Here is a 27,274-nt window from a genome sequence, read left to right on the forward strand (position 1 = left end):
ACCTATATAAAGCATGTTATGCCACCCTGAAGGTTGCTATAAAAATTGTTTATGAAGTTCATGCAGGACTAAAATATGTTGAAATGGAGAGTTTTGAAAAATGTTCTATATAGCAGAGGAGACCAAATCATGCTAAAACGCAGGAAAAGACTATACATCAGTTTCCAGGCTACATTATTCAAAAAATACAACCATAAAAAGGTAATAAGATTACATTTTCACATTTCATGGCTGGTAAAGTGCATTAGGCTGCTCAGATATTCATAACTCCCTGTGACATTTGGAAGATTACATTTTGGAGTGCAGAGCCATTACTGCCTCTCAGATAATAACCCACAATGCCTGGGCTGGCGTATGAGTCCCGTCATTGGAGACAAATTTCTGTTTTGAAGGTTGATCAGCTTCAAATAACTATTAGAAAGGGTTAAGCTGACATACTGTAGGCGCTCTGCTTGGTTTTTAGGTATAATAGATATGCATACATACAGTATATCAAATACGCCACGCATTTGTATGTACAAATTCCAGTCATCAATTTTCTCCTTGAAAGGCATGTCTTCTAATATTTAATGCAGTGGAAAAATATTTAAAACACCTGTCTGCATATTGCTTTCACACTATAAGCTCAGTTTAGAAGCTGGTGAAATATTTGGGGCCTTTTTGGAAATTACTTCCCAAATTAATTCTCTGGCTTCTTGGAAGGGTGGTTGGCACTGAAAACATTTTCAGATCGGAATGAAGGATGGGTGTAAGGAATATGAAGGTGAAGGTGAGGTCTCCTAAGTTAGTTGCAATGAGGTTTTTGTCCTAGTTAGTTCTTCCCAGAAGACATATAAATGTTGAAGGAATTTTCACAGGATTAGAACTCTCTCTGTGTTTTTGCAGTAGCTTGTTTTTTATGTCCGTTGGTTTATCTATATATTGTTGGTGTGTATTTGAGGCAGTGTCTTTGTATACCCAACTGAGAACTTTCAGTTTCTGTTCACTAGAAAATGTTGCTGTAAGTTATCTAAACAATTTTCATAATACCTTTTCTCTTTCTGTTTTCCTCTCATTCAACCTTGACTTTAGGACAAAATGTCATTGTACGTAACATTGTATAGGTTTAGGATAATGTGTTGTTATACGTAACATTGTATAGGGTTATTGGTGTTTTATGGCTTCGGAGATTGATTGCTCATTTGCTGCCTTTCTGAGGTTTTATAGTACTTTCTGTCCAGAAGTTATTCTTAAGCTCAAAGAGGTTGCCCTTGAACCTCACATTCTGTCTCTGTGTGGCCTTCCACAGATACCATACCCATCTCCTCAACTATACCTCTTTTCCCTTGCCCATAGTACAGTTTATTATGTACATTATTAAGGATATGAAGTTTTATAACATATTTGATTTTATTGTGTCTTTACTATTAATTTTGTGAACAAATATGAGGTTTTGGTCATATGTTATGGAGTCATTTGTAGTCATTATATTCATTGCTTTGTCCCAAACTTCACTTTAAAATTTTCTTTTAGGAAGTAATTTACATTTACAACATGAATTATGAATGATTTTCTCTAGCGTGTAATTATATTTTGACTTCATGGTATTTTTGCGTATGTACTTAAGTACCTTCCTCCCCCAATTTGCTTAAGATTAATCCCAGAGTCTCACACATGCTAGGTGAGCACTATATCACTGAACTGTAGACCCTGGTCAGAATTTTAGTTTATATTAAATAAGCTTATCAGTGACAAGTCCAGAAATCTTAACAAAAACTTTTTCCAGTTAATTAATTTTTTTTTAGACAAGGTCCTTGGTAGTTCAAACTGATCTTGAATTCACTATTTAACTATGAATCATCTTGAATTAATTAATTAATTCTTCCTTCCCTCCTTTTTTTTTTTTTTTTTTTTTCCTTTTTCTCTTTCTAGATAGGGTTTGGTAAGTAGATCAGGCTGGCCTTGAACTTAGAGAACTACTCACCTCTGCTCTCTGGAATTCTGGAAAAGGGGTGTACTACCATACACTGTGCCTGGACTTGTTTAATACACATTTTTATTTTATGAGTATGCGTGTTTTGTCTGCATGTATGTAAGTATATGTGTGTACCCTCTGAGGCAAAAAGTGGGTGCCCAGTTACTTGGAGTTGGAGTTAAAGATGGGTGTAAGTCAGCTGTAAGAATGCTGGGATCCAAACCTAGGCTCTCTGTGATAGTATACGGTTCTGCTAACTCAGAGCTACGCTTCAGTCCTGACCTTGAACTCTGATCTGGTTCTTCTCAAGCTCTGGGATCAGTGTCATCTGGCATAAAGAACTTAGAAAAGCTTTTACCTCTAAAGTTTATAAAACATTTTCCTGTGGCTTTCTTAAGTTATCTTATATTGTTATTTTGAAAATATTTCATTTTCTATATTCTAGTTTTAAGCCATTTTGTGCTATCTAGATTTGAATTTTTTTATTTTTTTATTATTTTTTTTATTTTTATTTTTTTTTTGAGAATTTAGTTTTTGGAGATTTATAAAAAGTTGACTAAGGGTTAAAGAGATGACTCAGGTTAAAAGCATTGGCTGCTCTTCCAGAGTTCAATTCCCAGCAACCACATGGTGGCTCACAACCATCTGTAATAGGATCTGATGCCCTCTTCTGGTGTGTCTGAAGACAGCTACAGTGTACTTACATACATACAATAAATAAATCTTAAAAACAAAAAAATTTACTATCTTGTTGTTGGAGGGTATGGAATGATGGACATGGGTAGTCATTGCTACTGTGAAGTTAGGGGCAACGGATCTAAAACAATGCCTTGAAATCTGTTTTCATCTGTTTTCTCTGAAGCTGGTAGGAGGACAGTTTGACTTGGAGATGAACTTCATTATCCAAGAGGGTGAGAGTATCACGTGCATGGTGGAGTTGCTGGAGAAGTGTGACGTTACTTGCCAAGCGGAAGTCTGGAGCATGTTTACAGCCATTCTGAAGAAGAGCATACGGAACCTTCAAGTCTGCGCAGAAGTAGGCCTCGTGGAAAAAATACTTGGGAAGATTGAGAAAGTTGACAGTATGATTGCAGGTATAACTTTTTCTGTAGACATGTATGTAAGGAAATAGTCTGATTCTCAAATATTGTATCTTTAAAATTTCCTTTAGCAAATTAAAAAAATTACACGATTATATAGCATATTATCTCTAAAATATTATTTACTATTGTGTGTGTGTGTGTGTGTGTGTGTGTGTGTGTGTGTGTGTGTAGGAATGTATGGGTGTGTAATGAGGCATAGGTCTCAGATATTCTTGGAGCTGGAGTTTAACTCAGGTTCTCTGGAAGAACTGTAAGTGTTCATAACCACTGAGCCATCCCATCAGTTCCATGACATGTATGTAATGTATCCAGGCTTGCAAGTGAGCCATGTATTTTGATTCTTTATCTCTAGGAATATTAATAGCTCACATTACATTTTGTTTGTTTTTCTCAGATCTTCTCGTTGACATGTTGGGAGTGCTGGCCAGCTATAATTTGACAGTTAGAGAACTAAAGCTTTTCTTCAGCAAACTTCAAGGAGACAAAGGACAATGGGTAAAATGAGCAAGTGAAAATCCAACACCCCAAGCCCTAAACGCTCTAGTATTTGCAAGTTCCCCTCCCAAGCACAGTAGTAGCTTATAAAGCGACAGACATCATTCTACATGTGGTACATGTCAAATTGAGGGGAAGCCATCAGTCAAATTAGCATTTCTGTGTGAATGGCTATTTGTGTTTGGGTGTCCTAGGGAGACAGCTAATTTGATCCTTGTTAAATTGGTGCTTTAGAACTATATATCTATTATTTATTGGAGTTGAAACTGTGTTAAGTAGCATCCAGTTTCCTGGCGGGGAACTTGCTTTGAATCCAGGTACCTTATCAAAAGCAATTTTACTAAATTTTTTTAGAGGAATAATAGTAAATGTTTGCTCCATTTTTGTTTCTAGCCATTAGTGACTTTTAAAGATCATTGTCTTTAGTTCAGCTAGCTGCCTTGTAATTTTTAGGTCTATTAAATTTAATCTGTATTTGTGTTTTACAGTTTGTCATGTTAAAATGTATATTCTTTAGCTTATATGTTGCAAACTCCAGCTCTCTGGTGCTTTTCAAATGTTTTATATTGATGGTGACTGAACTTAATTATGGTCCTGTGTAGAAAACCGTGTGTTTACACTAGTAGATCTTCCCTTTTGTGGTTTTGTAATTTTCATCAAATTTTGAAAAAAAAATTGTCTTTATTTTTAACAATAGTACTTTATTATTCATTTTGCCTTCATCTGGGGCAACAAACTTTAGTCAGTTTTAAGTTTTATTAAATTAAGCATTAAAAATTTTTTTTCCTCATTGTTTGTACTTGGGGTTGTGTAACTCAGAGCCTTACACAGGTGTCTGTTCACTGAGCTACCTCGGCACATCGGTAGCACCTAAGTTTGATCTCTTGATACTGTTCTGCAGATCACTGAGATCTGCTCACGTTTCCTTTTTTTCTTTTCTGATTTTTTTTTTTTTGAGTTTTGTTTTATAGAACTTAACTTTTTATTTTTTATTTTTTGGCATTCTGTGTATGTTTATGTGTATGCATCTGCTTGTGGAGTCCAGAGGACAGCCTAGGTGTTGTTCCTCAGATGCTGTCTTATTGTTATTTTTACTTTTCCTGGAACATGCTAAGTAGACTAGGTTGGCTAGCCAGTGAGCCCTGAGGAACTGTTTATCTCCACTTTTTCATTGCTGGGATTATGAGTGGGGACTCCCTATCTTGTTCTCTTTCACTCCCCTCCCCTTCCCTCCTATCCCTTCCTCTCCCCTCCCTTCCCCTCCTCTCCCCTCTTCTCCCCTCCCCTCCTCTCCCCTCCCTTCCCCTCCTCTCCCCTCCTCTCCCCTCCTCTCCCCTCCCTTCCCCTCCTCTCCCCTCCTTTCCCCTCCTCTCCCCTCCTCTCCCCTCCCTTCCCCTCCTCTCCCCTCCCTTCCCCTCCTCTCCCCTCCCTTCCCCTCCCCTCCCTTCCCCTCCCCTCCTCTCCCCTCCTCTCCCCTCCTCTCCCCTCCTCTCCCCTCCTCTCCCCTCCTCTCCCCTCCCCTCCCCTCCCCTTCCCCATTTTTTTCCCTCCCTTCCCATGTACTTCTTGGCATCAGCAATAGTGCTTGGGTTTGGTGGCTGAATGTGTTGGATCCCCAGGTGAGACAGTCTCTGATTGATCTTTTCTTCAATCACTGCTCCTCTATTTGACCTTGAATTTCCTCCCATGAGTGTTTTGTTCTCCCTTCTAAGAAGGACTGAGGCATCCACAATCTGGCCTTTCTTCTTTTTGTGCTTCATAAGGTCTGTGAATTGTTTCTTGGGTATTTAGAGGTTTTGGGGGCTAGTATCTGCTTATCACTGAGTGCATGCCATGTGTGTTCTTTTGTGACTGGGTTACTTTACTTAGGGTGATATTTTCTAGTTCCATCCATTTGCCTAGGAATTTCATAATGTCATTGTTTCTAATAGCTGAGTAGTACTCCATTATGTAAATGTATCACACTTTCTGTATCCATTCCTTTGTTGAAGAACATGTGGGTTCTTTCCAGCTTTTGGCTATTATAAATAAGGCTGCTATGAACATGGTGGAGCATGTGTCCTTGTTGTATGTGGAGCAACTTTGGGTATATGCCCATGAATGGAATAACAGGGTCTTCAGGTCCAATTTTCTGAGAAACTGCCAGACTGATTTCCAGAGCAGTTGTACTGGCTTGCAATCCCACCAACAATGGAGGAGTGTTCCTTTTTCTCTACATCCTTGCCAGCATGTGCTGTGTCACCTGAGTTTTTGATCTTAGCATTCTGACTGGTGTGAGGTGGAATCTCAGGGTTGTTTTGGTTTGCATTTCCCTGATGACTAGGGAAGTCAAGCTCTTTAGGTGCTTCTTGGCCATTCAGTATTCCTCAGTTGAGAATTCTTTGTTTAGCTTGTACCCCATTTTTTAATAGGATTGATTCTCTAGAGTCTACTTTCTTGAGTTCTTAGTATATTTTGGATACTAGCCCTCTATCAGATGTAGGATTGGTAAAGATTCTTTCTCAATCTGTGGGCTGCCGTTTTGTCTTCTTGACAGTGTCTTTAGCCTTACAGAAACTTTGAAATTTCATGAGGTCCCATTTGTCAATTATTGCTCTTAGGTGTTCAGTTCAGGAAAATTTCCCCTGTGCCTATGTGTTCTAAGCTCTTTCCCACTTTCTCTTCTAATAGTTTCAGTGTACCTGGTTTTATGTGGAGATCTTTGATCTACTTGGACTTGAGCTTTGTACAAGGAAATAAGAAAGGATCGATTTGCATTCTTCTGCATGTTGACTGCCAGATGTACCAACTCTGTGTGTTGAAGAGGCTGTCCTTTTTTCATTGAATGTGTTTAGCTCCTTTGTCAAAGATTAAGTGACCATAGGTGTGTGGGTTCATTTCTGGGTCTTCAATTCTGTTCCACTGATCTGCCTGCCTATTTCTGTACCAATACAATGCAGGGTTTTATCATGATTGATCTGTAATATAGCTTGAGGTCAGGGATAGTGATTCCCCCATAAGTTCTTTTATTGTTGAGTATAGTTTTCCCTATCCTAGGTCTTTGTTATTCCAAATAAATTTGAAAATTGCTCATTCTTATTCTATGAAGAATTGAGTTGGAATTTCAATTGGGATTGCATTGAATCTCTAGATTGCTTTAGGGAAGATGGCTGTTTTTACAATGTTGATCCTTCCAATCCATGAGCATGGGAGATCTTTCCATCTGAGATCTTCTTCAGTTTCCTTCTTCAGAGACTTGAAGTAGAACCCTGTTCTTGATAGCAGTGAATTGTCAGCATGTATGTTCATCGTGAAGATGGTGGCTAGGTAAAACATACAACATGCTCGGATTCTTTTAAACATCCTTTTTATTCTTTAACAATTCCATACATTTATACTATCTATTCTGATCATATTTATTTCCCATTACCCTCTATTATCTAGAATCAGATATTGTACATCAATTAAAAGCCAATGTACAGAACTGGAAAGGGGAGGTAGCTGTAAACTCCCACCCCTAACTAAGAAAGCATTTGCATTTTTACCTGTTGGGAAAGGGAAAATTAGTTTTCTCCAGTGCAGTGTCACTGGATACATTAACTGCCTTACAGGGCAGGCACTATACTCAAGAGTAATTAGCTTGCTCAAATTGCTGCCCCCCCATGTATATTTTTTGTTATGTTTTTGCCATTTTTGTGTTGCTGGTTTTTTTTTATTGTTTTTATTTTTATTTTTTCTTTAGAATTTAGCTATTGAGGTGGGGAATGAAAACACATGAAGCTAGGTTGTTAACAAGGTGGGAAGGATCAGGGAGAAATTGGGAAAGGAGAGTCATGGTCAAGATACATTGTATTGAAAAAAACATTACATGGAAAAGAAAAATAAATGCAAAGACATAGGAAGAGAGTAATCAACCAGCGGAATGATGTATGTGATGTAAAGTTATTTAAATGCTGAGAAAAAATGCACTTTTCTTTGTGTGTGTGTGTGTGTGTGTGTGTTTGTGTGTGTGTGTGTGTGTATGTATGCACACATATACCATTGTGATTTTGTTTTAAAGATTTATTTATTATCTATAAGTACTGTCTTCAGATACACCAGAAGAGGGCATCAGATCTCAGTACAGATGGTTGTGAGGCACCATGTGGTTGCTGGGATTTGAACTCAGGACGTCTGGAAGGGCAGCCAGTGCCATTTCTCCAGCCCCCATTATGATGTTTGATTGTCAGAGGACAACTTGTAGGAGTTGGTTCTTTCCTTCTACCATGTAGGTCTTGGGGATTGAAGCATGGTTGTCAGTCTTGGCAGCTGTCACCTTTAATCTGCTGAGCCATTTTACTAGCCCACAAAAACAATTTTGACCGACTACGTACCACCAATATTAGACACATTAACATAGCTGCTTATGGTAAGGAGGACAATCAGAATGAGCTTAGAAGACAAAGGTAAAATAATAAACTACATGCCAGCTACTTCTACCTTTGACTTTGGTATAGTAGGGTGAACAATCCCCAAATCTAAGTTTGCACACAAACCAGTTATTTTTACATGTGAGGTGAGGGCCCTGACCATCATGGTTATTTGTACTATGAGTTTGATAATTTTTTTCTTAAAGGCTTTTCATTGTAGTATGCTACAACAATGTCTGGGGGAGATTATCTCACACGTGTATGTATGTATGTATGTTTGTATGTATGTATGTATACAGACACACAGACACACACACAGATACACACACATACATAGACACACACACAGACACACACAGACAAACACACAGACACATACACACAAACACACACAGACACACATGCACATACACATACATAGACACACATGCACACACATACATAGACACACACACAGACACACACACAGACAAACACACAGACACATACACACAGACACCCACGAGAACACACATACACAGACACACATGCACACACACACAGACACACACACACACACACATTTCTGTCTTTTTTTTTTTTTTTTTTTTTTTTTTTTTTTTTTGTAGATTTACTGACAGGAAAAGGAGTTTGGCCAAATGATTTTTCTAGTTAGAAATGCTGTCATATTCCAATTGTATTTGCTATTGCCATTAATTTTTGTTCCCTCTTTTCCTTTGAAATATATTGAAAAGTGAATCTGATTGTATTTACTTGTATGGTTTATTAAAAATTAGTTTTTAGATAGAAGTTTTTCATTTACTGCTAAGATGAAAGGTAACGAAACTCTTACACTGTAACAATAACTTAGACTAGTAAATAAAATAAGATGGGAGCAAACCAATGATTTCATCCGTGGTTTGACCCTGTTTTCAGCTTGCAATAAAGAAGAATGAATATCCTATATTTTTACTATATTTCCTTATAGACTGATTAAGATGGTAATGTGTATTTGATTGCTCCTGGTTTTCCTTATAAATATTAATGAGATTTTTTTCATTTTGGTTCTTGATTGTTTCATGTACTAGATATTTTTGTGGGTCAAAGAAACATTAAAACAGATGTAATATAATATACCCCTTATACATGCTGTGCATTTGAGGCATATTGTAGAATGAATTATGCTAGGAAAATTTAATCAGTTCTCTGAGTTCAGGGAGGACTGTCCCAAGGAAGTGGACATTAAGATGAGCTATGAAGAGTATGAAGGATTTCCTTGGTTTGCAGGAGAGTGAGGTAGGCTTAGTGAGCACATTTCAAACAAAAGGAATAGCTTGTACTTGGGCAATATTGTGGAAAGAGTTCTATGAGAAGGCGTAGTGGATAGAATGAAGTTGGAGGTACAGATCTAATGTGGCAGGCCACTTTACAGGTGATCTCTACTAAAGGCAGGAGTCTGGGGATAGCAGTGGTGTACTCACATACACAAAATAAATAAATGAGTAAATAAAAAAAGAGAGGAGAGTGAGGGCATAATGTAAGTGGTGGAAGTATTATGGCTAAATTATGGTCTTTAGAGTTAGAGTGAGTTCTGATCCTGACCCCACCGGTTACTGCATGACCCGAAGCGTGCTCCTCTGCCTTAGAGCTCTCCTCTGTAAAACTAGGAAGATAACAGAACCATCTTGGAGGTTGTCATGAAGTTAAAAGTACCGTTGGTATTGGAATATTAGTAAGCATTATTATTTGTTAAGATGTATAAAAGAGTAAGTGGCAGTTTGAGGTAGTTTGTAACTTTTAAAGTTTAATTTTGGATTTTTTTCATATTTATTGAACAACACATGTGTTGTATAGTGCTACCAAAAATTACAGGACTTATTATACCATTAAGATATTTGGAAATAGCATTGTTTGATCTTATATATATACCTTTTATTATTTAGTTATTGTATATATTAAAGCACGACTGTCATTAAATGTTTTGTTTTATAGAGAATAGAATGATTAATAAAACATTATTTTGTAGCCTCCACATGCTGGGAAATTGTTGTCTGTGTTGAAGCACATGCCTCAGAAGTACGGTCCTGATGCCTTTTTCAACTTTCCAGGAAAGAGCGCGGCAGTAAGTAAACACGAACGAGGCAAACACTCAGATCCCTCTCCTGTCAGCCCAAGGTTCTGTGTGAGGCACCAGCTTTCCTGCACGAGCTTACTCCATCCTTAGGACAGTTTTCCCCTAGCTGTTTAAGAGACAGAGAAATTGATGCTTAAAACATTTGGGGAAGGTGCCTGCTCAAAGCTTGGTTCAGTAAAGGGATTACATCCTTTAATCTCGGATTAACACTTTGAGCAACTAGTCGCCTTAACAGTGTTGGGAGATTCCAGTTTTTTTCCCTTGATGATGCTAATTAATGTTATGTTGGTGTGTGTGTGTGTGTGTGTGTGTGTGTGTTAGTGTCCTCAGTTCTATGGTGCCAACTGAGGGCTTTGTATATTTTAATGGAGTGCTGCTCCACTGAATTATACCTCCATTCCTGTCATTGTGAGTTTGAGTTATAAGTTCCTGATGACTAGCAATATTGAGCATCTTTCCATGTTTTTATTGGCTATTAGAGTATCTGCTTTCAAGACATACATATTTTGATTTTTTTGGCCATATAAGTATGGGGAGAGAGAGAGGCTGGGGAGGGAAGGAGGGAGGGAGACAGACACAGAGGCAGAGACAGAGACAGACAGACACTTCTATATAGCTCTTGCTGGTTTGGAACTTGCCATGCAGACCAGCCCAGACTCGAACACATAAAGATCTTCTTGACTCTGCCTCCCCAGATGTGCATCTCCATGATAAGTCTGGCATTTGTCTTTTTATTAGTGAGTAATTAGAATTCATTGCATGCCTTGGATTATACTCCTTTATTAGATATTCTCTCCCGTCTTTACATCACATCTTTTAAAACTAAAACAAGTGTCTTTCACAGCTTTTTTAGCTAATTATAGTCCAGTTTATTTTTTTTAAACACTGTTTTGGGTCGCATAATTGTGAAGGAATTGTCTAACCCAGTGAAGACCTTTCCATGGGTTTTGAACCTGGTAGTATATCTTCCAACCTTACTTTTAACCTTTAAAGATTGTGTTGCTATTTAGAAACTCTTTCATCATATATTACAAATATATATACTTGTAATACACACACACACACACACACACACACACACACACACACACACACACACCAATATATAATATATATTGGTTGGTTGATTTATTTGAAATAGTATCTCACTCTGTGACCACAGCTTGTCTGTCACTTGCTATGTAGACCAGGTTGGCCCTGATCTCCCAGAGATCTGCCTGCCTATACCTCCTAAGCACATGTGTAGCATGCGCCACCATATCCAGCTAATAGTATACTTAAAAATTTAAGCCAAGTGGTAAAGCCACACATATAGAATGGCTTATGAATATCATTTTGAAAATTATGTGAGGTAATTTCTGTTTAACTAAGCTCTTTCTTTAACTTCTGTCTATTTCTGTCATCTTTCTATTTGTTGTTTTGGTCAAATATCATGCTTACTCGCAGTGCTATTTCTTTAAATTAGAATCTTTCTGGCTATTTCTGTAGTAAAAAAATGAAGTAGACTTGAGTTTGGTCTTAGAAGTTACACTGAATGTTTCATTTAATTAATTAATATTTACTGATTTTTATTTGGGAAAATTCCATAGTTACTGAAAGTTTTTTTTTCTCCAAATAAAGTCTGCTTTGTGGTGTTTTTATAACTTAAAGTAATATGACACACCAGAAACACACTATATTGTAGAGTCTCATTTTTCTGAGTTCAGTAATAAAGTTTTTCATACAAGTTAGTAACTATATTTCTTTCCTTTAGGCTATTGCATTACCTCCTATAGCCAGATGGCCTTACCAGAATGGTTTTACATTTCACACCTGGCTTAGAATGGATCCTGTAAATAATATTAATGTTGACAAAGATAAACCATATTTGTATTGGTATGTATTTCTAGAATTTATTAGTGTTAACACCTTATTTTGAAAATGAGACTATTTTAAGGTAAAATAAAAACTTACTTTTTGTAGTTTCAGAACCAGCAAGGGTCTTGGCTATTCTGCTCACTTTGTTGGAGGCTGTTTGATTATAACCTCAATAAAGTCAAAAGGAAAAGGCTTTCAACATTGTGTGAAATTTGATTTCAAGCCACAAAAGGTATGTGCTCTTCCAAAGTCAGCCCCCGATGAAGCTACACAGCCCTCAGAGTACTGTGTTAACCATGTGTGGATTTGCAACTGTTTATGCTTTTTCAGAGTGTGTTTAAGTTACTTGGTAGCTGTTAACTGCTGAGGTTTGGGTTATAAAGTGACTGAACATTAAGTTAGGTGTACTTTTAAAAAAAGTGTGTGTGTGTGTGTGTGTGTGTGTGTGTGTGTTTATGTGTATGTATTATGAATGTATGTATGTGAATGTTCTAGCTGCATATACACCTGATGCCAGAAGAGGGCATCAGATCCCAGGATAGATGGTGAGCCACCATGTGGTTTCTGAGAACCAAACTCAGTACCTTTGGAAGAACCAGCAATGCTCTTAACCATAGAGCCATTTCTCCAGTGTGGTTATTTGTAGGTTTTATGAGAGAGGCCAGGAGGAAAGAAAATGATACTTACTATATATTGTCTTGTAACGTGTCGAAGGTGCTTTAAGTAAGATGTATTTAAGTAAGTATGGGAAAATGTTCAAAACTTTAAAGAATATGTACTAGTTATTTAACTTTTTGGTGATATGTTGAAAATTTTTCATAATATTACATTGGAAAAATTATCTAGTGATTGAGATTAATCTGCTGTGATTTTTCTTTGGGTAAATAACTGTTCTAGAAACTGAATGTTGAGCTAGTAAAAGTACTCAAATTTTGTTTTTAAGTTTAGTTAAAATCTTCCCCATTTTAGTTATTATCACTGCGGTTGTATTACTAAGAGAATGACTATTTTTTTATAACTTTATTTATAAAAACAGAGATACATATACAGATTATTAAAAGCATTTTAGCATAAATATATATGAATATATTTTTCATGGTACTTGATTTTTTTAAATGTTTGATAATATGCATTGAAATCTTACTATTTACAAAGATTGTAAAGTATATGTAAAACAAAACATGATGCAGTCAAAGTTTTTGTATGTAAAGATTAAACGTATTGGTTTTTAACTACCAAAAGTTGCCACAAGGCTATCTTCTTAGGTATTAAGTTATTAATGATTTAAGGTCTAGGTGTACTCAAATCTGAGGATGGTGCTATATACTTTTTTTTTTTCTAAGAAGGACTGAGGCTTCCACTTTTTAGCCTTTTGAGCTTCATATAGTCTGTGAGTTATTTTCTTGGGTATTAAGAGCTTTCTGGGGCTAGTATACAATTATCAGTGACTGCATATTGTGTCTGTTCTTTTGTGACTGGGTTACTTCACTCAGGATTATATTCTTTAGATACATCCATTTTCTTAGGAATTTAATAAAGTCATTGTTTCTAATAGCTGAGTAGTAATCCATTGCGTAAATATAGCACAATTTCTGTATCCATTGAGAATGACTATTTTTGCTCACTCAGTGGTACATGGTAACGATAGTACACATTTACAACCGATGGAAGAACAGTGAGCTTCGATGTTACGTGAACGGTGAACTTGCTTCCTATGGAGAGATAACATGGTTTGTCAACACCAGCGATGTAAGTAGTTTCCAAAATGTGACTTAGGATTTCCATTGCTGTGATAAGCACCATGGCCAGCAGCAGCCCGGGGAAGAAAGGTTCCGTTCAGGGATGCTGTTCATCAGCAAAGGAAGTCAGGGCAGGAACCGCTGCAGAGGAAGTCAGGGCAGGAACCGCTGCAGAGACTATGCAGAGTGCTGCGTACTAGCTTGATCCTCTTGTGTTGTATTCAGCCTGCTTATCAAACCCAGAATCGTCTGTCCACAGTGGGCTGATGGCATCCTGCAGGCGAGTATGATGAGGTATTTTCTCATCTGAGGTTCCATCTTTCAGAAGTTTTTAGCTTAAGTTGACACTATACTATACAATAGAAAACTATTATGTTAAAGGAATTAAATTTATAAACAAGGATATTTTAAAATCTGAGTATATGTTTTGGATACCGTAATGTACTTTTATAGTGTTATTTTTTGATAAAACTTGTTGATTTTTTTTAGCCAAGGTATATGTAAGATTTTATCATGGTATTATTCTGGGTTTAGATAAAGATGATTATTTTATGATACATGCCCATATGCTTTGCAGATACTTCATCGCTGCCATTGGTACTATTATCTTTCCTTATGTTTTCAGATTTCAGATGTTATCTCTCTCCTAACATCCTTTTTGTAGAAAGCTTAAAAACAAACACTAAGGAGAGCAGCTTCAGACTAGGCCTGCCATCCACCTTTCACGCCATTTCATACTTTGTTCCTGTTGATCTCATGGCGTGGTGTCAGTCACCTGACAGTCATTTCGTCACTTACCAACTATGTCATCCACTCACTTCTCACCTGAAAACGGGTGAAGCCCTGAGCCCCAGAACCCTGTGTTGATGGTGAGAAGGATGAGCTTCCTATGTCTCTTAGCAGTCATTGCTAAGGAGGAACACCAGTGTCTTTACTATAAAAGGGTGCAGCGAGAAGGGTCGCACTGTCCCAAACCAGGCTCATTATTTTCCTGCTTCAGACAAAGCTTGCCCTTCAGTTGAGATGTCTAACTTCTTCACTTAGTATCATGTTAACTTGTCTGATTCTCTTTTTATTGTCTCTCCGTGAACAAGTTGTATTACTTGTAACTTAGAGAACTGTGTTCGTCCATTTTTAAGATGGCATTCCCAATCTTCACACTAAGTGAGAAGGAATAAGTGCTGAATGAATTTTTTTACTCTATTTATGTATTGTTTAGAAAGAAACATATGTATATATGTGCATTTATCTGCCTGTGTCTTGGTTCTTTTACATATTATATTATATTATATTATATTATATTAATTATATTATAATGTGGACATTGTCACAATGGAAGAGTTTTAGTTCAGTTCCATGGCTAAATAGTGTTTTATTTTTATATGTGCTATTTATCACTCCCAGAGTATTTTTTTTTAAATAAAACCTGTTTTATTTTACAGACCTTTGATAAGTGCTTCCTGGGCTCATCAGAAACAGCAGATGCGAATCGGGTGTTTTGTGGTCAGATGACTGCGGTTTATCTTTTCAGCGATGCTCTTAATGCAGCTCAGATTTTTGCCATTTATCAGTTGGGCCTTGGGTACAAGGTACTTAACTTACTGTCCACTGTCTGATGGTCGAATGTCTTTTGGGTTTGATTTGAGGGAGGGTCATATATGGGAGGTTATACCTTGAGTAGTTATAATGTGTGCCGGGGCTCTGGGAGCAGGACAGCAAAATTACAGGGGTCAAAGGGCACTTCACACTTTGAAGAAATGCAGCGTACTTGACATGTGTGAGATACTGTGAAAAGTGCTTGCTTAAGTTTCAGTTTTATTTCATGCTCTAATTTTTTCAAATATGTTTTTAAGGCAACATAAAGTTGTGCATATTCATGGGGTACCACACAGGATTAAAATATTATTTATAGTTATCCTGTTGGCCAGCCATGCACCACAGCTTTTTCCTTTCGCCTTTAGTTCATATTGACTATTCTTTCTCCACCACCACCTCTCTCTGGTAACTATCATTCAACTTTCAACTTGTAAGAGATTGACAGTCGTAGATTTTAAGTATGAAGAGGATCAAGGAGCACTTACCTGCCTGTGTCTTGGGTTGTTGTACTTAATGTATGTCCTCGAATTTTGTCCACGTTGTCAAACTGATGAGATTCATTTTAATGGCCTACTACTATTCCATAGATGTACCATCTATCCCCTCTCTTCTTTGAGACAGCGTCTTTCTACATAGCCATGGCTGTACTGGAACCAGGCTGACTTTGAACTCACAGAGATCCTCCTACCTCTGCCTCAGTAGTGCAGAAAGGCAAGTGTTACCACACTCAGTCCATTTTTAATCTCTCAATGAGCACCTTTGGTACTTCATGGCAATTGTGAGTAATGGTGTTATAATCATGAAAGCACAAGTGTTTCTTTGGCATTATTATTTCATTTTGATTTTTACTCAGGGATAGGATTGTTCCCATTGGAGGAACATTTATAGCCTTCCTTCCCCAACTCCTACTTCTTCTGAGACAGGGTTCCAAGTATTCCAAGCCAGCCTTGAACTTACTTGGTACATAGTTGATGCTGGTTGTGAGTTCCTGATCACCCTGTCTCCATCTCTCAAGTTCAGGGATTATAGAGATATATCACTGTAGCTGGCCTCCCTGTGGTTGTAATTCTCTTACTGGCTTGAGATACTGAAGCTCTCTCTGTTGCTTGTTGGCCATTTATTTGTGTTTTCACAACAATTTTCTTTGTGTGATTTAATTTTTTACTAGGTTTCAAGAGTTCCATAAATATTGTGAACATAATTTTTTCTCAGGTGTATAATTTATAAATTTCTCTTGTGTGCCTTGATTTTAATTTTAGTATGGGTTTTGAAGAACAGGAATTTTATTTAGTTTTTTGAGACAGGGTTTCTCTATGTAGTCCTGACTGTCTTGGAACTCACTGTGGATCAGGCTAGCCTCAAACTCAGATATTTGTTTTTGCTTCCTGAATGCTGGGATAAAAGGTGTGTGCCACCATACCTGCCTCAGGAATTTGATTTTTATCAGGTATAACTTCATTTTTTTCTGTTTTTTGGTGTGTCCTTATAAATATTTGACTACAATATTAGAAAGATTTTCTCATTTTTTTCTTAGCTTTATTGTTTTAATATTTCTCTGTTGGTTTGTGGTTCATTTTGAATTAATTTGTCTTTTTTTTAAATGAAGTAAGCTAATGGTCAATTTTTCTCTCATAAGTACTATGGTCTGATGATGTATTTCTCTAAATTTATTGAGGCTTATCTTTTAAGGAAGGGGTGTTAGTTGGTGGGTCTTGGGAAGCAGTGGCTATGAAGGCTTCCTCATGATTGTGATACTCACATCTATGGTAGGATTAACTATGATTAGGAAGCAGAACCATGAAACATAAATTTAAGTTGCTTATAAATTACCTATAAGGTTTATTTCTTAAATAGCTGGAATGAATGTTGACAATCACTGTCCTCTAGTGTTCCTTCATTTCTTTTTCTTCCACAAACACTTTTTTTCTTTTTTTGTATCATCTGGACATCTTTTAGGTTCTTATGTATTTTTTCTTATTGCCAATAAATGACATGCTGTGTAATGTCTGCTGTAGAACCTTTCAATGTGTTCTTGAATATTCCTTTTTTCTTGTTCTATTACTGTTGTAGATTTTCTTCTAAATATTTTATAATAATATAAAAATACGGTAGAAGCCATATCTGTACACCTATCATCTATTTGAAATTCAGGGGCATATGCAGTACACAGCTTTTACAGAAATGTTTTGCACTGCTGCCAAGACTAGGCTGTAGCTCTTACACTCGGATAATCCTCTCACCTCCGGAGTGCTGGGATGCAGGCATGAACCGTGCGGTCTAGCTCTAGCAATAAATGAGCATTGTGTGTTTTCTGTTTATCATGTGCTCACTGTTTCTAGAACATGCAATTTCTTTATGAAGATCTGTGTTTGCATGTTTATTTGTCCACTTTCACTACTGTAGTGAAATACCTCTGACAGGGAACCAAAAAAACAGTTGGCTCATGTTCCAAGGTCTCTGGCATGTTACTGGTGAATCTATGACAAGAGGCATGGAATACAGATGTGGTTCCTTTTTAGGGTTCTGTCCCTTCATACTGCTGCCTGAACTCACTGATGGGTCCTTTACTGTACTGGCTTCCTAAAGCCCCACTGGAGACCATCTTTTCCGGACTGTACAGATCTTCAGAGTGGGAAGATGGGGATTGACTATCAATTTGTGTTCGTTTGTGGGACACACTCACCGCACTGTCACTTCTGCGCTTTTCATTCTTTGATGGCATGTTTTTGATTAGTTTATGCTGTTCTTTCTTTTTCTGCCCTGCCCCAAGTGGGGACTGTTCCCAGGCCTTCTGCATGGTGTTGCTCCCTTTTCTATGTATTGAATTCTGCTTACCCACCTACCCTCCACCCGTGGAAATTGTGTTGCTTTCACTTTGGGTTGTGATGAATACTATTAATATGAATACACGGATTCGTGGATGTGTGCTTTTATCTTTGTGCTCAGTAACAGGGTTATATATAGGAAAAATTTACAAAATTATTGCACCATTTTATATTACCATAGTAGTCTATGACTTTCTCCATGTCTTTTGCTATTTGTGTTATTATCAGATTTTTTTTGTCAGAGCTATCCTAGTGAGTGTGAAGTAATCGCTCATTGGTTGTGTACATGTGTGTGATATTCACACACATGGGGATGCTTTCTCCACATCACTCTCTGTCTTAGTACTATGAGACAGGGCTTTTACCTTGCACTGAACTTGGAGCTAGGCTGGTAGGCAGCAGACCCTTGTCTTTGCTTTCCAAAGTGCTTGTGTTACACGTACAAGTGTGACCATGCTCACCTTGGTGCTAGGGATCCAAACTGAGGTTCTCATGCTTGCTGGGCAAGCACTAATACCCACAGAGCCATATCTGTGTGCTCACTATAACTGTATGCTCACTATAATTACACTCACTATAACTGTACGTTTGCTATAACTATGCTCCATATAACTGTGTGCTAGCTGTAACTGTGCACTCACTATAACTCAATGCTCACTATAGCTGTGGGCTCACATAACTGTACTCACCATAAATCTATGCTCACTATAGCTGTGGGCTCACATAACTGTACTCACCATAACTCAATGCTCACTGTAACACAAAGCTCACTATAACTGCTCTCGGTGTAACTGTATGCTGACCATTGTTTTGATTTATATTTCTCTGATCATTTTTTAATGTAGAACATATTTATAAGCTATTTATATATTAGCATTGGAAAAACCTACTTCTTTGCAATTATGTCATGTTTTCATTGTTTTATGTTGGTTTGAGACAGGATTTCTCTTTAGCCCTAACTGTCCTGGAACTTGCTGTATGGAAGTCACAGGGATCCACCTGCCTCTGTCTCCCGAGTTCTGGGATTATGCATGTACCACCTTGCCCTTTATTAAAAATTTAAACTGTGCCAAAATACATATAATTTAGTTCTACTCGCAGTGTTTGTCCAACTGATTTTACAATTCTTTGCGTATGCTTACATAAACTAAGACACCCATTGTCTTGCTGAGCTCTGTGATTCTGTGAGCTATTTTGTATGCAGTCTTTCTATCTTTTAAAAATATGATTTATTTATTTTTATTTTATGTGCATTGGTTGATATTTTATATGCATGCATATCTGTGTGAGGGTGTCAAATTCCCTGGAGCTGGAGTTACGCACAATTATGAGCCACCATGTGGTTGCTGGGAACTGAACTCAGGGACTCTGGAAGAGTAGCTAGTGCTCTCAACAACAGAGCCATCTCTCCACCCTGTGTGTGCAGTCTCTCATTGATTAAAACATTGCTTTTAGATGTTTGGCAGCGTTAAAGAACATACAAATGGCAATATAATAATGATGGGAAACTTCAGTATCTACTTTGACTCTAGGAAGGACACATACTAACTTAGGTCAACAAAAAAACAGGATGTGGGCAATGATATAGACCAGACGAACTTAGCACACGGAATGCTCTGTGTGGCACCCGCATAATACACATTCTTCTTGAGAGTGCATGGAATAGACTTCAGGTCAGACCATCTGGTGGGCTATGAAACATGGTAAATTTCAGAAGATTGAAGCCATTGGAGGTAAATCATTGATACAGTGAAATCAGAAAACTTGGAAAGATCTATACCATGAAAATTAAACAATACACTCTTAAACAACCAGTGAGTCAGACAGATGACCCAGAAGTCACTGGAAAATATTCTGAGATAAATGAAAGTTAATATAAGTTAAACTCAATGTGATGTAACAAAAGTATTATCAAGAGGGTAAATCACAGAGGTTATGACTCTATGTGAAGAGGCAGACATCTTACCTGGTATTATGACATTTTATGTTATAGGTTGTTTGTTTTTAGAGTTTCTTGTGCTGTGTGTCTTTTATTATTTTTTGTTTTTTGTTTCTGTAATTACAGGGCACATTTAAATTTAAAGCAGAAAGTGACCTTTTCCTTGCTGAACACCATAAACTGTTACTGTATGATGGCAAACTCTCCAGTGCCATTGCCTTCACATACAATGCACGGGCCACGGATGCCCAGCTGTGCCTGGAGTCCTCTCCGAAGGACAACCCTTCCATCTTTGTTCACTCTCCACATGCGCTCATGCTCCAGGTACGACCGATGTCAGTGAGTTACTGAGGTGTGCTTGCAAATTTACTAAACATGCGGTGGGTCACATTTTAGTGTTCCTGTATTTCCTGTTGCATTGTAGTTTTAATTGCTGTAGAAATCATCGAAGCCTTTACTGTGTTCTGTGTTTTCCAAGGACGTGAAGGCGGTTTTAACACATTCCATCCAGAGTGCCATGCATTCGATTGGAGGAGTGCAAGTTCTGTTCCCGCTCTTTGCCCAGCTGGATTATAGGCAGCATTTATCTGATGAGGTTGATTTGACTATCTGGTGAGTGTTTTGATTTCTTTTTTTGATTGTTGGTTTTGAGAAAGCATTTTACTAAGTAGTCCTTACCCCACTGGCCTGCAGTTCACCATGTAGCTCACCATAATCTCAAGCTCATCGTCTTTCGGTCTGAGTTTTCTGAGAGCCAGGCTCCCAGGTGTGCGTCACCGTGCCTGGTGGCCTTCCGATTTAGTTGTGTGTGAGAGGTGCTTTTCATGACTATTGAGCTGAACAGTATGTTTTTACACTCATATTGTAACAATATTTTAGAGAAACATCTGTGGACAATACTATAAATATTAACTATATTATTAATGTAATTCTGATTTATTAGTAGAAAAAGCTCTCTAAAACATAATAAATGTTATCAAGTAAAGTCAACATGGTGGTAGTGGACTTATTACAAATGTTTATATTTTGGTTGGCCATAGTGACAAAGCCTTTAATACCAACCATTGAGAGGCAGAGGCAGAGGCAGGTAGATCACAGTAAGCTTTAGGTCAGCCTGGTCTACACAGTGAGTTCTGGGACAGTAAGGGCTATGTAGAAACACTATCTCAAAAATGGAAAAACCAAGACAAACAAAATGTGTGTGTGTGTGTGTGTGTGTGTGTGTGTGTGTGTGTGTGTATAAATATTTTAAATTATGGGGATAAAAGTTTTTATATTTTATATGTTAGTCTTTTTGTCATCCATTTGTATAATTGAAATTTAAAAATGTTAATGGTAGGCAGTGAAGTTTTTGTCTTTTTTAAAAATAATTAGGTTGTATTGACATATTTTATATCCTGTGTTACAGGGTTGAGTCTTAACAAAGGCAGAGACATGTGAATTTTATGATAAATTGTAGAACATGAGAGCTATTTGAATAAATTTCTTGTGGCTGCATATTCCAGTGAAATTATGTATAATACAATTATATTTTATTTATTGAGAAATTTGAATGAGCTTTCTATTCTTTTTCAAAATTCTTCTTATTGATGAATTAATTACTTCAGATTCTTTTTAAGCAACAAAAATTATTTTTAGTTTTTTCTTAGCAGGAATAAGATGTAGCATTTGCCAGCTCTATTAAGTTAAATAATTTATTTGTGGTTTGGGGGCTTTCTGTGTTACCCAAGCTGGCCTCAAGCCTACCAAGTCCTGCTATCTATTGTTAAGTATTTGGGATTACATGTGTGCTCTGTTTTAAAAAAAGATTTATTTATTTATTATATATGAGTACACTGTAGCTGTCTTCAGACACACCAGAAGAGGGCATCAGATCCCATTACAGATAGTTGTGAGCCACCATGTGGTTGCTGGGATTTGAACTCAGGACCTCTGGAAGAGCTGTCAGTGCTCTTAACCTCTGAGCCATCTCTCCAGCCTCCTTGACTATAATTGAAAATACTTAATTAAATTACTCTTGCCATAGTAATAATCTTACTAAATTTTTGTGGTTGTGTTGACAGGGATTAGTTTTTCTTTCTTTCTCCCTTCTCAATCTCTTCGCTGGCGTGGTGTAGCATAGCACTGTTGTTGAGGATGGAGCTGACTGCCGGTCTTGCGTGTCTGTGGTCTTTCCTAGGAGCCACTGATAAGGAGGTGGCAGATCATCCTGTTTTTTCCTTTCAGGCTTCTCTAAGTGTTGTGGGTGATGGGGAGTGTGTGTCTCCCGCTCGCCTAACTGAAGGATACCTTTCCTGTGGGAAGTCGGAATAAACTTCTTTGTTCTTCCCTTTCGTTTTGAAGACAGGGTCTCACTCTGTAGACCTTCAACTCCTAGAAATTCTGCCTTTGCCTCCCAAGTACTGGGATTAAACGTATACACCACTATGCCTGGCTAGGAGCGAACTTCTTAGTCCAGTTTGTAGCCCTGCTTGTTTTGGTAGTTTATAATTTGTTTGCCCTGTTTTATTTATTTCTTTTGTAATCCCCAACTCTTAAATATGAACATACTTGTTGATCTTATATCTATTCCTTCTTTTCTTTTAAAATAATACTTTTATTTATTCTTTGAAAATTTTACACATGGACACAATATATCTTTTTTAGATTTGAGAGTGTTTATTTTTTCCTTTTTTATTTAATGTTTTTCCCCATAGGATGCATCTCAGTTTTACTTTTTCCTCATCCTCAAATCCTCCTTGATCTTTTCCTCCTCCCTATACTCACCCAACTTCATGTTCTTTCTTTCTCTCTCTAAAAAACAAAGACAGAAAAATGATAATGAAAACAAACAAAGCCTTAATAAAATAAAAATACCAAATATGACCGAAGTGCGGAAGCTTCCATCCTTCTTAGAAGGGGCAACAGGAATATTCTCAGGTGGAAATTAAGAGACAAAGCTTAGAGCAGAGTCTGAAGGAAAGGCCATCTAGACACTGCCCCGCCTGGGGACCCAGCTCATATCCAGCCACCAAACCCAAACAATATTGCTGATGCCAAAAAGTACATGCTGACAGGAGCCTGATACAGCTGTCTCCTGAGAGGTTCTGCCAGAGTATAACAAATACAGAGGCAGATGCTTGCAGCCAACCATAGAACTGAGAACGGGGTCCTTAATGGAGGAGTTAAAGGAGTTGAAGGGGCTTGCAACCCCGTAAGAACAACAATACCAAGCATCCAGAGCTCCCAGGGATTAAACTACTATTCAGAGTGCACATGGACAGACCCATGACTCTAACTGCACATGTAGTAGAGGATGGCCTTGTTGAGCATCAGTGGGAAGAGAAGCCCTTGGTCCTGCCAAGGTTTGATAGTGTAGTATAGGAGAATGTCAGGGTGGGTAGGTGGGTGAACACCCTCATACTAGCAGGAGGAAGAGTGATGGAATAGGGTATATGGAGGGGAATCCCGGAAAGGGGATAACATTTTAAATATAAATAAAAAATATATAAAATAAATTTCAATAAAAAAGTACTAAATATAACAGAACAACCCAAAAAGCGCGCGTGCGCGCGCGCGCGCGCGCGCGCACACACACACACACACACACACACACGAGTCTCTTTTATGCTGGCCAACAACTGGGCATGGGACCTGCTCTGGAGTTGAGCTGATATTCTTGTGACATGGTATTAGAGAAAACTGATCTTACCTTTCCTGGCAGCTAACCTTTCACTTGCTAACAACTTTGAGACTTCTGGTGGGACTTTGTGTCCTCTTCTTCTCTATGCTGGAATTTTTTTTTCTGGTATGACCTTTTGCCGGTCTTGTGCATGCTGTCACGGTCTCTGAGCTCATACATTATCATCCCTGTCATGCTGGGAAGACACTGTTTCCTTGGAGTCACCCTTCTCCTCTTCTACATAGGTCCCTGAGCCTGGAGGGCAGGGGTTTGATAAAGACATCTCATTTAGAGCTGAGCGCTACAAAGTCTGTCATTCTCTGCACAGTTTCTAGTTGTGTGTATTAGAGCCTTCGCTGGTGACTTCCCGGTGGTGACTGATCTCTGGGTGTAACAGTATGCCCTTAGGAGGAGGGGGTTTTGTTTATTTTTTGTTTTGTTTTTCTTTTAAAATAAATTCTTTTAAGAAAGGATTTATTTATTTATTTATTTTATGTAGATGAGTACACTGTAGCTGTCTTCAGACACATGAGAAAAGGGCATCAGATCCCATTACAGATGGTTGTGAGCCACCATGTGGTTCCTGGGGATTGAACTCAGGACCTGTTGAAGCAGTCAGTGCTTTCAACTGCGGAGGCGTCTTTCCAGCCTCCCTTTATTTCTTTAAAAAACTGTATTCATTAAGGTCTTAATCCTTTCCTTACTCATACATCAATTACTTGTTTCCAAATGTTCAGATGTTCACTTTTTTCCTATGCAGTCCATGTTTGTCGTACTGTTTCTAATTTACTAATGTTTGTGATAAAATATATGAAATATTGAGCGACTCTTAATCCTACAGTAAGTATTTTGTTCTGATATAAGCTTGGAGATGGTTTTAGTAGAACTTAACCCTTATGTGTTTCTGGGGGATTGAACCCAGGACCTCACACGTGCCGGGTAAGCATTCTTCTGTGGAGCTACATTCCTGCCCTGAAACAGAAGTTTAGATTAAGATAAGTGCAAGGTTATATGTTGAATCTAATATTTCCTTGTGGAATATTCTTTCTCAAACCATTGCCTTTTGTCTTATTCTAGTACAACCTTGCTGGCTTTTATCATGGAGTTGTTGAAGAACTCAGTTGCTATGCAGGAGCAGATGCTTGCTTGTAAGGGCTTTTTGGTAATCGGCTATAGCCTTGAAAAGGTAAAGAACAAAGTATTTTTTTATTCTTAATATTACTTTGCAAACCATGTGCTTGTTTTTCTATGTGCTTAAGAAATACTGTCTAAAAGAATGCCTACTTTGCTTATTGAGAATTACTTAAACTGTAGATTTTGATTTACCTTGCTCACTGTCCTCTGTTAAAGAAGTATGGCAGTAAGCCTCATGCCATCTTTAACTTTGAGCAGAGTTTGTGGACAAGTTCTTTTTTTGGTGTTGACAGCTTGTAATTTACTTACCTTCCTTTGAATTGGTAGTAACCTTTAAACTACTCCCCCCCCCCCCCACCTCCCACAGTCTTCCAAATCCCACGTCAGCAGAGCAGTACTTGAACTTTGCCTCGCATTTTCAAAGCATTTGAGCAATCTGCAGAATGGGATGCCGCTCCTGAAACAACTGTGTGATCACATTCTTCTTAACCCTGCAGTATGGATCCACACTCCAGCCAAGGTGATGTGTGTGATCTCCTTTTACTCTCTGCTAACTGCTTGTGTTTGAGAAAAGTGGCATTTGTTAGAGTTTTCTTTTGTCCTTCTATATATGGATAAGTAAAGTTTCTGTGGGTGGCCAGTTTAGAATAAACATATATATATATATCTCAAAGTTGTGAACTAACAGCTTTGGCTTCGTTTTTCTGTGTTAAATAAGGTTTTAGTTGAAAGGGCCTTTGTCTGCCAGGTATAAATCTGGTTCCACTCCATCTTTCCTAGAATCTCTAGTTCTATAGCTCTGTCCTATTGTAAATGCACATTCATGTGTGTGCATGCATACACAGAGTCACACACATCCACAGGCGTGCGCACACGCATGCGGACATGCACATGCACGCTGCTTCTCTCTCTCTCCTCCGTTCCCTCACGTCTCTCCCCGTTCCTGTTGTCTGCCTCTTCTGTTTATACTTCCGAGTATGATGAACTCTTGTGTTTCATTTTACAGCTGAAGTGGAAATACCACATTTTCTTGAAGGCATAATATAGGTCTCATTAAATGTTAATTTTAATATTAAATAACAGAAAATACTTATGTGTTTGCCAAATAATTTTATAGTACTTTGACGACAAACTACTCCTACATGGATATGAACAAATTTGTTACTACAGAGTTTGTTCACAAACTCTGATCTATTAGTTGTCCTAAAAACTTAGTAGTATTAATATTAAGTATAACTTGAAATAAAGTCTTACCAAGTTGTATAACCCTGTTCATCTTTATTTATAATTTTCCTTAGAAATGGTGTTATTTTAACCCGTTTCATCCCCCCTTTGCCCACTTGCTGTGTCTGTTATGGCGCACACTTACTCTGATTGTCAGGGAAAATGTCTGCAGACTTTCTCTTCTGGGGTCATAATATCTTATTTTGAGGCAGTCTTTTCAAATGGTAAAGGAGAAACACAGCTGCCCACTGTGATTGCCATTTGGAAATAATCAGAGGAGGCAGCTGGAGCTTGTAGCTTTTTATCTCCAGGTTAAATTTGACCTCTTTCTCTTCTATGACCCTCAGTCTTAGTTCTTTTCAAAGATTGTTTCAAGTTACTTTAAAAATCTTTTACTAGACCTTTTTTTTTTTTTTTGTCTTACTAGCCAGCATATTTGTAAGACCTTGTGTCTCTTTTGAAGTTGTCAGAAAGTGTCTTATTACATACCTGGTTGTAAAGGAGTGTTTTTTACTTTAAATTTAATCACATGACTTTTCCATGTTCCTAATACCACAATTTATTTCTTTACATTTTAAATAAATTTCCTTAATTACCTTTTTAGAATTTATAATTGACTTGATAGTAAATTAACATTCTCTGTCAGCTGTTGGCCTGGTATATCCTTAAAGAATTTTATTTGCTCGTAATTTATCATAAACACAATGGACAGATCCGGATTGGTTGACTGGCAGGTTGTGTAGGTTCCAGGGTGAGAGAAAGATTTTTATGGAGCACAATGCAGTGCATGTTAAACTAGGCTGACAGGGACAGTGCTAGCTGCTTAAGACTCAGTGAGTCCTGTGGTTCCTGATGCTGGAGCTGTAGATGGACGATCTCGGCTGTGCTCTGGAAGGGAGTGAGGAGCTCCGCATAGTCTTACCGTAGAGCCACTCAGAGGTGATCTTATAATGACTTCGAAGGAACTATCAGTTTTCTGGTCTGCAGTGGTCTTTTGTTTACTCAGACAGTATTTGTGGAATAACTACTTCATTCTGGGCAGTACAGGTAGATTGATGAGCACTCATAGATATTAGACATAGTGACAGATATAGTTGCTGAATAGGTGTGATTAGATTGTATGATGAGTGGATAAGGAGAGGACGTTTTGTTCCTAATTAGCATAGAATTCCTTTCATTTGTCAATGTTACTATTAAATCCAATATATTTTCCTTGTCATAATGGCATTCTTAAATTATCTGATTT

General features: G+C 37.7%; 1 protein-coding gene across 2 annotated transcripts in view; it reads left to right on the top strand.

Annotated features, from left to right (window-relative positions):
* Positions 1-27,274, top strand: part of LRBA (LPS responsive beige-like anchor protein) — a 533,667-nt gene that overhangs the window by 55,086 nt on the left and 451,307 nt on the right. For both annotated transcript variants that reach the window (XM_080915741.1, XM_080915742.1), the window contains exons 3-13: positions 2,817-3,048; positions 3,452-3,552; positions 9,946-10,041; positions 11,807-11,928; positions 12,016-12,142; positions 13,540-13,659; positions 15,092-15,238; positions 20,136-20,333; positions 20,488-20,621; positions 24,748-24,856; positions 25,172-25,324. In XM_080915741.1, coding sequence (XP_080771867.1) covers positions 2,817-3,048; positions 3,452-3,552; positions 9,946-10,041; positions 11,807-11,928; positions 12,016-12,142; positions 13,540-13,659; positions 15,092-15,238; positions 20,136-20,333; positions 20,488-20,621; positions 24,748-24,856; positions 25,172-25,324 — 1,539 coding nt within the window. The remainder of the gene's footprint in view (positions 1-2,816; positions 3,049-3,451; positions 3,553-9,945; positions 10,042-11,806; positions 11,929-12,015; positions 12,143-13,539; positions 13,660-15,091; positions 15,239-20,135; positions 20,334-20,487; positions 20,622-24,747; positions 24,857-25,171; positions 25,325-27,274) is intronic.

The sequence above is a fragment of the Micromys minutus genome (genome assembly GCF_963924665.1).
Source record: "Micromys minutus genome assembly, chromosome: 4".
NCBI lineage: Eukaryota > Metazoa > Chordata > Mammalia > Rodentia > Muridae > Micromys > Micromys minutus.